At 48.7% G+C, this 17,493-nt stretch overlaps 1 protein-coding gene across 1 annotated transcript in view; it reads left to right on the top strand.

Annotated features, from left to right (window-relative positions):
* The first annotated feature begins 1,498 nt into the window (after window positions 1–1,498).
* The window catches only part of LOC138294054 (uncharacterized), a 93,190-nt gene continuing 77,195 nt past the window's right edge, over window positions 1,499–17,493 (top strand). The window contains exons 1-3 of the mRNA XM_069233301.1: window positions 1,499–1,899; window positions 4,407–6,190; window positions 8,275–8,370. Coding sequence (XP_069089402.1) covers window positions 1,499–1,899; window positions 4,407–6,190; window positions 8,275–8,370 — 2,281 coding nt within the window. The remainder of the gene's footprint in view (window positions 1,900–4,406; window positions 6,191–8,274; window positions 8,371–17,493) is intronic.

The following is a 17,493-nucleotide window of genomic DNA, read 5'->3' as shown; positions in this document are numbered from 1 at the left end:
GATGGTGCGTGCCGAGGTGTAAATATTTATGGAATCGGATAAATGAAAGGGAAAACAGGATTACATTTCTTGAAATGATTTCAAGCTTTGATGAATGAGCTCCTTGGAAAGCTCAGATGAATGAGCTCCTTGGAAAGTTTTGATGAATGAGCTCTTGTGAAAGCGCTGATGAATGAGCTCCTGTGAAAGCTCTGATGAATGAACTCCTGTGAAAGCTCTGATGAATGAGCTCCTGTGAAAGCTCTGATGAATGAGCTCCTGTGAAAGCTTTGATGAATGAGCTCCTGTGAAAGCTTTGAAGAATGAGCTCCTGTGAAATCTTTGAAGAATGAGCTCCTGTGAAAGCTTTGATGAATGAGCTGTTAAAACTTTAATGAATGAGCGCCTATGAAAGCTTTGATGAATGAGCTCCTGTAAAAGCTTTGATGAATGAGCTCATGTGAAAGCTTTCATGAATGAGCTCCTTGGAAAGCTCTGATGAATGAGCTCCTTGGAAAGCTTTGATGAATGAGCTCATGTGAAAGCTTTGATGAATGAGCTCCTGGGAAAGCTTTGATGAATGAGCTCCTGGGAAAGCTTTGAAGAATGAGCTCCTGGGAAAGCTTTGAAGAATGAGCTCCTGTGAAAGCTTTGATGGAGTGAGCTCCTGTAAAAGCTTTGATGAATGAGCTTCTGTAAAATCTTTGATGAATGAGCTCCTGTGAAAGCTCTGATGAATGAGCTCCTAGAAAAGCTGTGATGAATGAGCTCCTATAAAAGCTGTGATGAATGAGCTCCTGTGAAAGCTCTGATGAGTGAGCTCCTGTGAAAGCTCTGATGAGTGAGCTCCTGTAAAAGCTTTGATGGGGTGAGCTCCTGTGGAACCTTTGATGAATGAGCTCCTCTGAAAGCTCTGATGAATGAGCTCCTGTGAAAGCTCTGATGAGTGAGCTCCTGTGAAAGCTCTGGTGAATGAGCTCCTGTGAAAGCTTTGATGGAGTGAGCTCCTGTAAAAGGTTGGATGAATGAGCTCCTGTGAAAGCTCTGATGAATGAGCTCCTGTGAAAGCTTTGATGGAGTGAGCTCCTGTGAAAGCTCTGATGAGTGAGCTCCTGTGAAAGCTCTGATGAGTGAGCTCCTGTGAAAGCTCTGATGAGTGAGCTCCTGTGAAAGCTCTGATGAGTGAGCACCTGTGAAAGCTCTGATGAGTGAGCTCCTGTGAAAGCTCTGATGAGTGAACTCCTGTGAAAGCTTTGATGGAGCGAGCTCCTGTGAAAGCTCTGATGAGTGAGCTCCTGAGAAAGCTTTGATGGAGTGAGCTCCTGTGAAAGCTTTGATGGAGTGAGCTCCTGTGAAAGCTCTGATGAGTGAGCTCCCAGAGGGAGGTCCCCTGATCACACCTCCGACTGGAGGGTGCAGGATGGTTGAGGCACGCAGGGGGCGCTGAAACACCCCAATGGAGGCAGCTAAAGCGCTGGTGATCGGACTTGTTGGCGCTATACAAAGTGCAGCCGCGGTTATGAGGCCCGGAGACTCCAGTGAAGCTCGCCCAGCGGCCCAGGAAGGGCCACAAGCAGCCACCGCGAGGGCCCAGACAGGGGGGGACACGGCGCGTGCGCGGGGTCACGCACACTCTGGTAACTGCTTCCGGATCCCGCGTGCGCCGGAAGCTACGCACAGATGCTGTAAGAAGCCGGGCCCGGGAGACCGTTCCGTGGCTGCTGGTGCTGCCTCTGCCGCCGCTGACCCGGAAGTGATCCCACCGCCAGGCCTGAGGGGCGGGTCCGAGGCCTGTGAGGGTCTGAGGAGGAGGCGGGACTGGACAGGACCTGCTGCTGGTGCTGACTCTGCCGCCGCTGACCCGGAAGTGAAACACTGTTATTCGCTTCCTCGCAGAGCAGGAGCTACGACCAGAGAGAGGTGAGTTTGAAGAGATCAGAGGGAGGGGGCAGGACCCGGTGCACTTTAAGGGGGAGGTGAGTCTGAGGAGGGCAGAGGGAGGGGGCAGGACCCGGTGCACTTTAAGGGGAGGAGGTGAGTCTGAGGAGGGCAGAGGGAGGGGGCAGGACCCGGTGCACTTTAAGGGGGGGGGGGGGTGAGTCTGAGGAGGGCAGAGGGAGGGGGTAGGACCCGGTGCACTTTAAGGGAGGTGAGACTGAGGAGGGGAAAGGGAGGGGGCAGGACCCGGTGCACTTTAAGGGGAGGAGGTGAGTCTGAGGAGGGCAGAGGGAGGGGGCAGGACCCGGTGCACTTTAAGGTGAGGAGGTGAGTCTGAGGAGGGAGGGGGCAGGACCCGGTGCACTTTAAGGGGGGGGGTGAGTCTGAGGAGGGCAGAGGGAGGGGGGAGGACCCGGTGCACTTTAAGGGGTGGGTGAGTCTGAGGAGGGCAGAGGGAGGGGGCAGGACCCGGTGCACTTTAAGGGGGGGGTGAGTCTGAGGAGCGCAGAGGGAGGGGGCAGGACCCGGTGCACTTTAAGGGGGGTGGTGAGTCTGAGGAGGGCAGAGGGAGGGGGCAGGACCCGGTGCACTTTAAGGGGAGGAGGTGAGTCTGAGGAGGGCAGAGGGAGGGGGCAGGACCCGGTGCACTTTAAGGGGGGGTGAGTCTGAGGAGGGGAGAGGGAGGGGGCAGGACCCGGTGCACTTTAAGGGGAGGAGGTGAGTCTGAGGAGGGCAGAGGGAGGGGGCAGGACCCGGTGCACTTTAAGGGGGGGGGGGGGGGTGAGTCTGAGGAGGGAGGGGGCAGGACCCGGTGCACTTTAAGGGGGGGGGGATGAGTCTGAGGAGGGCAGAGGGAGGGGGCAGGACCCGGTGCACTTTAAGGGGGGGGTGAGTCTGAGGAGCGCAGAGGGAGGGGGCAGGACCCGGTGCACTTTAAGGGGGGGGGGGTGAGTCTGAGGAGGGCAGAGGGAGGGGCAGGACCAGGTGCACTTTAAGGTGAGGGTGGTGAGTCTGAGGAGGGCAGAGGGAGGGGGCAGGACCCGGTGCACTTTAAGGGGAGGAGGTGAGCCTGAGGAGGGCAGAGGGAGGGGGCAGGACCCGGTGCACTTTAAGGGGAGGAGGTGAGTCTAAGGAGGGCAGAGGGAGGGGGCAGGACCCGGTGCACTTTAAGGGGGGGTGAGTCTGAGGAGGGCAGAGGGAGGGGGCAGGACCCGGTGCACTTTAAGGGGAGGAGGTGAGTCTGAGGAGGGAGGGGGCAGGACCCGGTGCACTTTAAGGGGGGGGGTGAGTCTGAGGAGCGCAGAGGGAGGGGGCAGGACCCGGTGCACTTTAAGGGGGGGGGGTGAGTCTGAGGAGGGCACAGGGAGGGGGCAGGACCTGGTGCACTTTAAGGGAGGTGAGGCTGAGGAGGGCAGAGGGAGGGGGCAGGACCCGGTGCACTTTAAGGGAAGGAGGTGAGTCTGATGAGGGCAGAGGGACGGGGCAGTACCCGGTGCACTTTAAGGGGGGAGGTGAGTCTGAGGAGGGCAGAGGGAGGGGGCAGGACCCGGTGCACTTTAAGGGGAGGAGGTGAGTCTGTGGAGGGAAGAGGGAGGGGGCAGGACCCGGTGCACTTTAATGGGTGGAGGTGAGCCTGAGTAGGGCAGAGGGAGGGGGCAGGACCCGGTGCACTTTAAGGGGAGGAGGTGAGCCTGAGGAGGGCAGAGGAAGGGGGCAGGACCCGGTGCACTTTAAGGGGAGGAGGTGAGTCTGAGGAGGGGAGAGAGAGGGGGCAGGACCCGGTGCACTTTAAGGGGAGGAGGTGAGTCTGAGGAGGGCAGAGGGAGGGGGCAGTACCCGGTGCACTTTAAGGGGGGGGTGAGTCTGATTAGGGCAGAGGGAGGGGGCAGGACCCGGTGCACTTTAAGGGGGGAGGTGAGTCTGAGGAGGGCAGAGGGAGGGGGCAGAACCCGGTGCACTTTAAGGGGGGGGCGTGAGTCTGAGGAGGGCAGAGGGAGGGGGCAGGACCCGGTGCACTTTAAGGGGAGGAGATGAGTCTGAGGAGGGCAGAGGGAGGGGGCAGGACCCGGTGCACTTTAAGGGTGGAGGTGAGTCTGAGGAGGGCAGAGGGAGGGGGCAGGACCTGGTACACTTTAAGGGGGGGTGAGTCTGAGGAGGGCAGAGGAAGGGGGCAGGACCCGGTGCACTTTAAGGGGGGAGGTGAGTCTGATGAGGGCAGAGGGACGGGGCAGGACCCGGTGCACTTTAAGGGGGCAGTGAAGTCACAGAACCCAGACTCCCCCTTTTGTTTATATTTTTAGACCTACAGTGCCTTTCATAATATATCTACTATATACGAGTATTGTGCACTTTTACTGGTTCATATTTTTCTGGTTTATACAAATTAGTGATGTTCTCTGATCACACCGGACTTAGTGAGGCAGGAAGGAGTATTTTGACCTAATTGTCCTCTGATGACGTTCTCTTTTCTCTTTTCTTCCCCTCTGCAGACACTTGAGACTTGAACATCATTATATCGGAATGGGGAGAAGGCAGGCTCCAGGAAAGAAAGTGAAAGTGCAGCAGTCACCTCAGTCCGTAAGAGCCACACTCCCATCTTCTCCTGTCCATGACGTCTCAGCTTCAAGATGCCGAAATAATGCTCAGATGGACCTTAAGCTGGAGTCCCTTTCGGAGAACCTGTCCCACATTATCCTTTTATCCATGCTGGAGCAGTTGGAAGACAAATTGGATAACATCCAGAATACCCTGGAGGACGTACCGTCTAGAGTCGCTGGGCTTATGGAGCAAATCTGGACTGCAAAGAGTCAATATTCCCTTCCAAATGGTGGTATGTCTTTGGAGATGGTTTGTCCAATGAGAATTAGAGACTGTGCTGTTAGCCAGTCTCCTGCGACACCTCAGCTGGACAGGCCAGGTGAAGCAAGCATGTGTCTTCAGCCAGTGTTTGCTGATAGGCATGCACCTAAGCAGGACTGTACGCTCTCCTCTCCAACCGATGTTCAAGTGTGCCCAGATGAGCCAAGACTTTATCTACTGCCAGTGTTGCCAGATCGATGTGACCCACTGCAGGACAGGAGCATGCAACCTGGGTGTCCTGATGTACATGAGTTGCAGCAGGACCAGTGCATGCAACCTGGGTGTCCAGATGTACATGAGTTGCAGCAGGACCAGTACATGCAGCCTGGGTTTCCAGATGGAAAAAAACTAAAACAGGATTGTACTGAATCCAGGTGCCCTCAGACAGATCCTTCAGTGAGATCACTGAAGGGAAAGCTTTGTCTTCATCTGGAATTTGTTGATGGGCAGACACCACAGCAAGACCACAACATACAGCCAGTGTCCCCAGAAGAGAGGGAACCAGATAGACACCTGAAGCCAGAACCATCCCCTGTGTCTGCTAATAGTTGGGACCAGCAACAGAACTTCTGCCCACACCCACTATTTCCTGCTGGAGATGAGCCACCGCAAAACCACTGTAAAAAGCCTGTGTTACCAAATGCACAGGAACCAGATGAACAAGTGGAGGAAGAGTTGATGTGTTTTGATTGCCAAGATCCCCAGGAGAACCAGTGCCTACAACCTGTGTCACCTGATGGAAAGGCACCATGTGAACACTTACAGTCTGGGTTATTGTCTCTTGATGGCTTCGGGTCACAGCAAACCCAGTGCCTACAGTTAGCATTTCAAGATACCCAGAGTCAACAACGCCTGTGCTTGAAACAGGATTTTCCTAATACACAGGATCCAAGTGTGGACTACGAGCTAGAGTCTTTGCATCGAGAGCTAGAATCAATGCATCCTGAAGCACAGGAACTAAATCAGAACTACAAGGTGGAACCACTACACCCTGTGGAGCAGGATTCAAATCAGAATGACAAGCTAGAACCACCCTGTACTAATGCACGAGGTTCATATCAGAACGACAAGCTAGAACCACCCTGTACTGATGCACAAGGTTCATATCAGAACGACAAGCTAGAACCACCCTGTACTGATGCACGAGGTTCATATCAGAACGACAAGCTACAACCACCCTGTAGTGATGCACGAGACTCGGATCGGAACTCCGTACTCGAACCACTGCGTCCTGAATCAAAAGATCAGCATCAGAACTACAAGTTAGAACTGCTCTGTTCTGATGAGCGGGGTCCTTCTGTGCCCCCATCATGCCTAGGACTGGATACAAGTACTGCAGATCAGGATGCCCTCACAGACTCAATGGAGAGAGGAAATACAAAATTGCATTTATTGCTGTTAAAAGCCTTCCCAGGTATGTGTTTCGGTATAAACTGACACTCAAATGCATACTAACTAGCTCCTCAAAATGCATATTGGCAGATTTCAGTAAGTCTCCGAGGAGAGGAATATGGTTTGGGAGAACCCCCTGAGCGATACTGACCCCCCAGAGTACGAGTACACTGGGTTCAGATGTGTCCCTGCGTTCCCCCCTTGTTTCTAAACAGCACTGCAGCCTTCCTGTGCAGAAACAGCCCTGGTAATTGGACTCTGCATGAGACAAGTAGAACAGTAGCTCTCCTCCCTCCTTTTTTATCCCCATTCCAGGCGGAAGAACTGGGAATATCGCTATTCATGGGAGGAATCACTGGCAGAAATCAAACTTCATTGTCAGATGCAAGTGATGTGGTATTCCTTGAGAATAGTCAACATGCACATTCTAGAGAGTGAATTGTGTTTCCTGTTGCACAGTTACAATGGGTAAGACACAGCCCTGTCCAGTTCCTAATACAAAAATCAAAGTATGTACTCAGCCTCAACAACAGAACAGTGATGTTCTTGCCACTGCAGGGTTCTCCAACTCAGATACACTAAGTGCTTTGTTATGTGTCACCTGTGAGTTCACCCATCCGACTTCTAGCTCAGTTCTAACTGTGTTTTCAATTGCTTTATGGGCAGGACAAACATAGCTGTGATCTTGCTTCAACTGCATCCTTCCTTTAGAGAACTCTTTTTACCAATGTAAATGTCATTGCATCATCACTTGTAACATGCTGAGTTAGGGTTTGCACGGCTGTAGTGTGAGTTACAGATTGTGGGTCTAACCATAGCTTGCAAATTTCAGTGGTTTGTCCAGTTTTAAGTCTTAACCATAAATACCATAAATAAATGCACCCTTGTTTTTTAAGTGAATTTCTGAGGTTTATTTTAAAGACACATTAAGGTGTTATAACAAAACCAACTATAACTTCATGTTAACCTTTTTCATTGAAAATATATTAGGGATAAAGTACCCCCTGCCGTTCATTATAAGGATATTGCAAGTCAACGAGGAGTTCCATAACCATATAGAAGAATTTCACGAAGGCAGAGTTCCTTCATGAGGTTTTTGTCAGGCAGTCACCTGATATTCCTGCAAGAGTGAGCTGGAGTGTGAAGCTAGGACCCCACTCTACCACCTGGCACAATCCACCCGACCCAGAAACAGTCAAGGCAACTTTAGCCCCATGGGGAGGAGGAGAATGGGGAAAGAAAATACTGTTCCTGATTCTAAGCTCTCTGGATTCTGTCCAGGAATTTTCGTTCTGCTGCTACGCCCTATGAGACAAGGTACTCTGGTTAGTCATATACGTACAGCTATAGTCCCCCTCCCTAAACCCAGAGTGATGTATGGTACCTTTGTGATCCTTCTTCTCACTTGAACTTGCTTTCTCAGTAAGTGTTCTGATGGGCAGTGCTTATATTGACAGAAACTCTGCAAGTGGCAAACCTTGAGAAAGATAGACAGGAGTGGTTATTTTACAGTGACACAGATATGCGAATATTTGTACCACTTAATTGGGCAAGGAACAGGATACATACCACAGTGCTATTGGACCATGCTGGAAACCTTTGAACCCAGCATTATAAATGGGGTAGACAGTTATCAGTTAAAGTATCCGAATAAGCAATCATAAATCATGTGTTCGAATTCAGGGTACACAAACCTTTTGTTTCAACACAAAGTTTGTCAAATAGGTAGTGAGTTAACCCACTCACAGTACTTGTTATGCCTTAATAACTATATATATATATATATATATATATATATATATTGAACACTACATGAACAATCATAACCGTATGCCAGTAAATAGTAATATATTTCTCAATATTCAGGCTGATTTCTGTTTATAGAAACTGTTAAACGATTTTCACAGTTTCACTGGAATGCCCAGTGAAAGTTATAGGCTTCCAGAAGATTCACAGAGGAAAATATTGGGCTTCAAAAAATAGCTCTATAACTAAATATGAACAAGGACACGATTAGTAAGATACTAAAATTGCCACCATGCGCACATATTACCGCCTTTAAATCTTCTTTTGTTGTGAAAATGTCTAACCTTTTTTTTTCCACAGGAGGAGCGAGGCGCGGGGCAGCGAGGCAGCGAGGAAGACGTGAAACCGATGAAAAGAAAACTCCTACACCGAGGATGCCAGAATGCCCAGAAACAGGTGAGTCGGAAACTGACACAGGATTACCTGCGAGAGGGGTGGGACGTCAAGCACCAGAAAGCGGGCAAACTTAAATAGCTGATCACTTCCACCTCACCTAACACGGGCGTTGCACATCGAAAGACCGCTGCATGCATGTGACATCTCCCAGTCCGTGTTTCCTACCCCGGAGGGTTGCAAAAGATCTTCACTGGACCACAGGTACAGGGTATGGTTGGTAAAAGCCCAACAATACAACCCCCTCCTCCCCCCAATAGTCCCGCCTGCAGGCTTTGGTTTGGAAGGGCATCTGTGATGAAAAAGCCATACAAGTCTAGTAGGTTCCCAAGTATAATCCTCTGGTCCGTATCCTTTCCAGTCAATTAGATAATATAGTTTGTTGCTTTAACTTCAAATTCTGGTCCTTTGTTTGTCAACAGGGCTGGTGGTTTCTGTGGGAGAACGGTTCCAGGGGCAACAGGCATCAATGAATGAATGTGAAATACGGGATGAATGCGCATTGTTCTTGGCAGGTCCAATTTCGTGGCCAGATTGTTTAGCTTTTTTAAGATCTTGAATGTTCTGATGTATCGAAACTGAAATTTTCTTGGACCCGTCAAGCAAATATTTTATGTAGAAAGCCAAACGTCTTGGTCTTCCAGCAGTAGTAGACCTGAGTGACAGTGTTTATTTGCTTGTGCTTTGTACTGTGTCTTGGCAATAGACAGATTGTCTTGTGCCTTGCGATGTATTCTTTTTAATTGGTCTACGAACTCCATCACTATGTGTGTGGTTAAAGTTGGGTTCACATCAATCGGCAACATTTGAGGATGATAGCCGTAACTGCGTTACAAGGGAGTATGACCAGTTGAATTGTTATTGACATTGTTGTAGTCAAACTGAGCCACCCAAAGCGACTAATGACCTTGTGATCTTCCTTTCCTTGTTCTACTGATACCTGTTGTAGGACGTCTTTTCCTGTGATTCAGCTCCTTGAAACCTTTCCCAGGGAATGATGTAAGGGCACTCATTGAGCTAATCTATGTAATCATGTCCTAAACGTGAAAGAGCATCTGCCTTCCCATGACCGCAACCAGGTTGGAACTGTATTACAAAATCATATTCATTAAAAACATTTAGTCCTATGTAACTGTTGTGTAGACCAAGCACCAGCAGATTTTAGGAATTTTAGATTTCTGTGCTGAGTTAGGGTTTGTCTGGCTGTAGTGTGAGTTACGGACTGTGGTTCTAACCATAACTTGCAAATTTCAGTGGTTTGTCGGTGTAGGAGGCTGACCTGGCTTATAGTGGTCACCCGATGGTACTTACACCTTGTACCAGGTCCATTTATCCCTTATTAGTAGAATATAGGTGTTTCCAGGAGCTTAGGCTGATAGAAGGTAGCTATGGCAAAGCAGCTTAGGCTGAACTAGGAGACATGCAAAGCTCCTACTATACTACTTATATCATATAGTTACTATATCATAAGAAACACAATACTCAGAGTTACTAAACATAAAGGTACTTTATTTTAGTGACAATGTGCCAAAAGTATCTCAGAGGATATACTCCCTTAGGAGGTAAGTAAAATACACAAAATATACACACAAACCAAAATCTGTGAAAGTGCACAGGAGCCCTAGCAGCTGCAGATCACGCAGTACACAGGATTACTGTCGTGGGGAGGCAAGGACTTACCTCCACCAAATTTGAACAGAAGGACCACTGGACTGTTGGGGTCACTTGGATCCAGCTCCTGTGTTCCAGGGACCACGCTCGTCAAGATGAGAGGGGACCCAGAGGACCGGTGATGCAGAAGTTTGGTGCCTGCGTTAGCAGGGGGAAGATTCAGTCGACCCACAGGAGATTTCTTCTTGGCTTCCAGTGCAGGGTGAAGGCAGACAGCCCTCAGAGCATGCACCACCAGGAAACAGTCGAGAAAGCCGGCAGGATTAGGTGCTACAATGTTGCTGGTAGTCGTCTTGCTACTTTGTTGCGGTTTTGCAGGCGTCCTGGAGCAGTCAGCGGTCGATCCTTGGCAGAAGTTGAAGAGAGAGATGCAGAGGAACTCTGGTGAGCTCTTGCATTCATCATCTGAAGAGAAGCCCACAGTAGAGACCCTAAATAGCCCTCAGAGGAGGGTTGGCCCCCTTACCAGGTAAGCACCTACCAGGAGGGGTCTCTGACGTCACCTGCTGGCACTGGCCACTCAGAGGCCTCCACTGTGCCCTTACACCTCTGCATTCAAGATGGCAGAGGTCTGGGACACACTGGAGGAGATCTGTGCACCACCCCTGGGGTGGTGATGGACAGGGGAGTGGTCACTCCCCTTTTCTTTAAGTTTCGCGCCAGAGCAGGGGCTGGGGGATCCCTGAACCAGTGCAGACTGGCTTATGCAAAGGGGGCACCCTCTGTGCCCTTCAAAGCATTTCCAGAGGCTGGGGGAGGCTACTCCTCCCCAGCCCTTCACACATATTTCCAAAGGGAGAGGGTGTAACACCCTCTCTCAGAGGAAATCCTTTGTTCTGCCTTCCTGGGACTGGGCTGTCCAGACCCCAGGAGTGCAGAAGCCTGTCTGTGGGTTGGCAGCAGCGGTAGCTGCAGTGAAAACCCCAGAGAGCTAGTTTGGCAGTACCCGGGGTCCATGCTGGAGCCCCGGGGATGCATGGGATTGGCATCCAAATACCAGATTTGGCATGGGGGGGACAATTCCATGATCTTAGACATGTTACATGGCCATATTCAGAGTTACCGTTGTGAAGCTACATATAGGTATTGACCTATATGTACTGCACGCGTGTAATCGTGTCCCCGCACTCACAAAGTCCGGGGAAATTGTTCAGGGCAATGTGGGGGCACCTTGGCTGGTGCTAGGGTGCCCTCACAGTTAGTAACTTTGCACCTAACCTTCACTAAGTGAGGGTTAGACATATAGGTGACTTATAAGTTACTTAAGTGCAGTGTAAAATCTGGGGGTGGAGGGAGGGTATGTCAGCTGGGAGGAGGGTGGTGGCAAACCAATGGCAGGGCGGGGAGGTGGGCCAGTGGAGGAGCAAGGGCGGGAAAGGCAGAAACACGAGGAGGGAGGAGGGAGGGGGGCGGGGACGCGGGGATGATGCGGCTACGGTGAAGGGGAAACCAAGGAAAAAGAAAAGCAGAGAGCCCAATAGGAATGCAGGCGGCTAGCAGCAGCGAGGAGCGAGGCTGCAATATATGTCAATAAATTCTTATTGCTTTTCTTTAGATCCAAGAGTTCCGCACCCACGGACCGCACAGATGCATGTCTGTCAAACAGCTTCTTCATTCCAACTTTATAGGAATAGTTGTGCAATATAGTATTGTTAGACCTGGCGTCCTTAGGGTGCTCTTACCCAGACTTTTGGCCTTTACCTCCTGTCTTCCTGTTGTATCTTTTTGTTGGTCTTTGGACTCTGAGCACTGTGCCCCTCTGGCCAGTGCTAAAGTGTATGTGCTTCTTGCCCTAAACTTGGTAACATTGGTGTACCCACAATTGGCATATTTAATTTACCTGTAAGTCCCATGTAGAGTGGTATATGATATTCCGAGGGCCTTTACATTGAACGCTACGAGTCAGCCTGCAGCACGGATTGTGCCACCCGCTTAAGTAGTCCTGTAAACATGTCTCAGGCCTGCCACTGCAGAGCCTGTGTGTGCAGTTTCATGGCATTTAAACCTCTTGCCAAGCCTTAAACTCCCCTTTTCTTTCATATGAATAACCCCTAAAGTAGGTCCGAGGGAGCCCATAGGGCAGGGTGCCAAGTAAGTAAAGAAAGCATGACATATGCTTTACAGTTTCCGTTGAAAAACCTCTCAGATATTTTTTCTTGACTGTGAGGTCTACCCCTCTCATAGGCCAGCACTGGAAAATCCTTCTAATACCTTTTAAGTTGTGATTCCTGATCTGAGAGAAGTAGCTAGGTCATGTTTAGTAACTTTAGAATGGTAATAATAAATCCTCATTACTGGTAAGGTCGGATTTATCATTACTATTTTACAAATGCCACTTTTAGAAAGTGGGCATTTCTCTGCCCTTACTGCCCTGCGTGCCTACATCCTATCTCTAATACATGCCTGGCTTGGGTCAGGTGACGGCTACCCTTGTGCTTTCCCTTCAGACTCCCACAGCTCAGGATACTCAGCCACTGCTGCATTCATCTGCATACTGATGGTGCTTCCTGGGGAGGAGGTTGGGAAGGGCTCACACTTACACCCCAGCGGGGTAGGGGCTTGAGTCCACACAAAGGTGCTGATTACGTCCCATTGGCTGCCTGGAACTGAGACCGACCTCAAAGGGGGACCTGTGCACTTCACAAGATTCTTTTGTAGTCATCTCCCACATCAAAGGCACTTTTCTGTAGAAGTACTGGGTCCCTTGATCCACTAAAACAGTACACGCCTGGATACGAGGGGCTCTGTGTGTCAGGATTGCCTCTTTGCCAGATTTGACTGTTCCCATTAACCACTGCTCTGCCCTTTTGTGCGGCCATGTTGCCTGCTGATCTCTACCCTGTGCTCCAAGGATCATCCCCTCGGGACACAGAGTATTCCCAACAACCTATTCAATAGGCCTTCCTGTTGGGGCACTTCAAGGGCCCATGAACCCTGCACGCCTCGACCCTGCTGCTGTATTTTGTGCACTTGACTTAACAAGCCTTCTTTGCTGTGTGCTGCTAGAGCCCCGACTATATCAAAGCCCTTCAGTGACTGCTGCTTTGGGCCGCCGGGTGGTACCTGCGGCAGAAATCACGAAGGCACTGTAGGTGATCTAGAGCAACCCGGAGCTTGACCCCCAGCGTCCCTGCATCCTCCTGGAAGAGAGTGAGGTGCTCCCGACTACCCTAGGACTCAGTCTGGACCTCCCACCTCAGAACGATTGCTCCCACACGATCCGGAGAGCCGCAGCCAGAGAACTGCCTGGGGGTTGGGCTGTAATCCTGCTAAAGGAGCGCCTCCAGAATTCAGCAAACAGCAGCACCCCCTTGTGCACGAGGATAGTGAGAGGCCTGTCAGGAACACTTCTTTGTCCACAAGTTCCTCAATATATTTAATAACTAAGAGCCTAAGAACTTCCCAGCAAACTCTCTAACCCTAAATTGCTTTATTTAATCAATGTCATTTTTGGTCGTATTGAAAGCTGATAAAATCTCCCTCTTTTTACTGCACCACAGTGTGGAGTTTTTTTCTGTGGTATTGTCACTGTAATTAATCTGAGTGTTGTACAAATACTTTACAGATTGCCTCAAGTTAAAACTGACTCCTCTGCACCATGCTTCCAGGGGGTGACCACAGCTTAATTGAGAGTGTATCTGACTTACCCTGACTAGAGTGGTGGGTTCTGCTTGGCTGAGGTGCATACCCTAGCGAACCGGAAGCCCCATTTCTAACAAGGATCATTGTGTTCAGCTAAAGGAATCCACCAGGAGGCTGCGATTCCACCCAGATGTGGTAAAAAGCCACTTTTGATTGCTCATTAGGAAAGTATGTAGGTTTACACCTAGCGTACCTGACATTGATTGAACGCTGCGGATTTAGCAGGCTCTCATATCTTTCAGGAAGTTCTAAAGGTGTAGCTGGGGGTGTAGTAACATGTACAGCTGAAGGTCCAGAACTGCTGGGCCCTCCCGAGGAGAGGGTTCAGAGAATGCAGAACTGGTTGCAACGAAGTATCGACCATTACCCTTGAAGGAATCTCTGTAATTCCTTGTTCTTGCAATGCATCTGCTCTCTGTACTAAAGCTTGTGCTTCTTTCTGAAGGTTTCCAAGGGCATCGGAGCACTTTCCAAAACAACAAAGACAACATTACAGATTATATGTATCATAAAATAAATGATAAGCAACAAAGAAAAGAGACTAATCCCACAGATCACATCAGTGGAGAAAGTTCAAGCAGTTGGATAAATTGGAAAACTGGATGCAGAAAAGTGATCATAGCTTTATCCAAACTCTCCCAAATAGGAGGATTTTGAGCTCCTTTTTATTGTGGCAAGGCTTGCGGTTGTACGAGGAGTTTGTGTGCGGGAGCTCCAGATAGCTGTAGCACTGGCTGAAAATGCCTGTTTCATGAAGCAGCCTTGCCTGAATGTCGCTTGTTCCAGCAGGAGCGCTTTTTAAATCTTTGTTGAGCACCAGAAATTTTGAGTTTTTCAACCAAATAGGAGGGTGTAGGGCTGTGGAGGGCTTTGTGGGTGATGCAGTCAGTCTTAATTTAGCCAGTTACTTTAATGGGAAGCCATTATAGGATGCTAAGCATAGAAGAAATCTGACTAAAAATGTTTGTGACCTGTCACAAAGAGGATAATTGGAGGAAACATTTCTCTGTGACGCTAATTGGCACGGGGAGATCAGAAGGGAAAAAGTTCCTATAGTCCAGTCTGGAAAATACCAGTGCATGGAGTGCAATTTTAAGGTTCTTCTCAGGAATGAACTGGCTGGTGTTGTAGATTGGTGTCATCGGTGGCAAGCACCGTGTGCATTGATGCGGATAAAACACAGCGAGTTAGCATTTTCTATAACAGCCAGTTTACTATCCAGGCAAGATAAAGAATCAAGCCGCTCCTGGACATGGAGATTGGACTTTTGTTCCTGTGAAGTTAGAAGACATTTGTTTTTCGGATTGGTTTAGGTGGTGCTTGTAGATTTGCTTTAGAGGATGTCACTCGGAAAAGTTACTTCCTAGTAGATCTGGGTGTCATCTGGATACTAATACTAAAGAATTCCAAAGTTACTCAGAACTGCTCCGAGTGCTTTGAGATGTAGATTAAACAAGCTTGGGGATCAGATTGAAGCCTGTGGAACCCTTTGCCTTAGGTCAGTTTTTTTCTAGAATGAGCACTATTGGCTAGACAAATATAAATCCGATCCGTTTCGGACTGTACCATCAGTTCCCATCCCTGCTTTCAGGATGTTAATCAGGGCACAATGGTTGATTGTATCACAAGCAGCCGGGTGGTCCAGAAGCAGAAGTAGGCTGGAGGTGGTTGAGCCTGGGAAGCAGATAGGTTCCCTCACAATTTGCAGAGTGGCTTTTTCTGTGCTGTAACGTGTCTGAGCCAGAAATAAAGGCATCAAGAAGATTGTTTGTCTGTATGCGGAGGTATGGTTTTAAAGCTAATGAGCTTACTAATTTCTTCCCTAAGTGTTGAGATTGGGTGGAAGGTCATTGGTTATTCGTTAAGATGGGGGAGACTTTGCTAATTTTCAAACCATGTGATCAGTATAGGGAAAGGTGCGGAAGACATTGTGACGCGAAGGGTTAATTAGCTTGAGCAGTGTAGATGAGCGTGATGCCTGCTGAAATCACCGAACAACGTGGAAAAGTTCATGATATTATTTTCAAGCTTGTTTGTGTAGAAGACTCCGTCTCAACCTTGAGAACGAGAGTGCAGGGAGAAGATGGAATGAAAACAAAGGCTGGGGAAGGGCAGAGCAGCCAAGTGCTGATAACTTAGCTAGGAAATGCAAGAAAGAGATAGAATCCAAGCTTCGAGTTATTTAAGCACTGAAGTGCGGGTTAGGGATTTGAAGCTTGCAGATGGAGTTGTGAAAGCTGCCATGGCCCAGCGCTGCCTCCCTGTTTTGCTGTTCAGAGACCGTGATGCTTGAGGGGGAGAGAGGTCCAAGCAGGCGGTAGAGGGTTTCCCAGCATTTCGCGGATTAAGTTAAGTTCCACACAGGGATGAAAGGCCTTTGTTTCTCTGCTCTATTATTATGATTGATTATTATGCTTGCACTGTGTTTATAATCTGAAGTATTCAGCTCGTTTATATTTTGCTTACTGAACATCGTAGTGTGAGCCTGTTGCAGTAATTGAAACATGCATTTTGGTGTGCAGTAAATCAAAGCTTATCTGAAGTATTCAACTCGTTTATATTTTACTTCCTGAACATCGTAGTGTAACACATTTTGGTATACAGTTATTCCAAGCTTATATCTGTCAATTAACTCTTTGCTCATATGTATACATAAATGCTCTTTGTAGTGTACTTATATATAAATAGATGCTTTTCATTGCTATTCTTATTCCACTATTGTTAATGTGCTAAATGCCAACATTTACCTGAAATTCTAGTAAAGCTAAATTGTATTCATAATTGGCGTGTGGTCCTTCATTGAGCATCCTTATTGACTTATACCGAACGGGTGTCAACCAGTCACCTGGATAAGACACCATGGTTGGGCATTTCTTTGCCCAAGGTGTCTGCAGATGCATGAGAGGTGTTTGGAAGGTTTGACCTTAGTTAAGATTTCAAGTAGCTCTGCCTTGGAGACAGTGACAAAATGCAACCATGTCCATTGGGCTTTTCACCAATTAATCAATCAGAGGCATTTGTAACTCTCCCCTCTACTTCATCCGAAGCGTCCTGGTGCGCAAAAGCTAAGAAGACTGATACCAGACATAAGCTACCCTGAGAGTTATTCAGAGTAAAACAAAAGTGTTTTTAAGTCTCTCTTAAAGATGGAAACTGACGGGGCCCTGCGGAGATTAAGCGGGAGAGCATTCTATAGTTTGGCCGTTATCACTTAGCTTCCTCTGCGCTGAGTTTTAGAGAATTTGGGGACCTGCATCAGGTGTAGGTTACTAGGCCCGAGTGATCTGTTTTGCTAGGACAGACACAGCCTGTCTCTCATATAGGAAGGGCCTTCCCCTGCTAGGGCTCTAAACACCAGCCTAAGAGTGTTGAATTTAATAAACTTCACAACCGGAAAGCAGTGTAGCAGCTTTCGATGAGGGGAGATGCTGTCAGAAAGGAACCTTGTTAAGTAAGTCTGACTGCAGCAGTTTGTATGATCTGAAGTCTGGGAGTCAGAAAACGTAGGAAGGACCAGATCGAGGCTGTTAGTGTAGTCCAGGCGGGAGGTTACCTTTGTATACGAAAATTGAAATTGAATTGAAATTGAAAAACACATCAATAACCACTTGACAGGCTTTCTCGAAAGCCATAAACTTCTCCATACCACGCAAATGGGCTTCAGACCACAACACAGTACTGAAACTGCTCTTTTAATCGTTACAGAAGACACTCGACAACGATTAGATTCAGGTGCATAAGCAGCCATCATCTTACTAGACCTGAGCGCTGCATTTGATACTGTGGACTATAATATATTACTTAAATATCACT

Source organism: Pleurodeles waltl, chromosome 4_2, assembly GCF_031143425.1.
Source record: "Pleurodeles waltl isolate 20211129_DDA chromosome 4_2, aPleWal1.hap1.20221129, whole genome shotgun sequence".
NCBI classification, from domain to species: domain Eukaryota; kingdom Metazoa; phylum Chordata; class Amphibia; order Caudata; family Salamandridae; genus Pleurodeles; species Pleurodeles waltl.
Note: the sequence above shows the minus strand (reverse complement) of the source record. Positions and strands in the feature narration are given on the sequence as shown.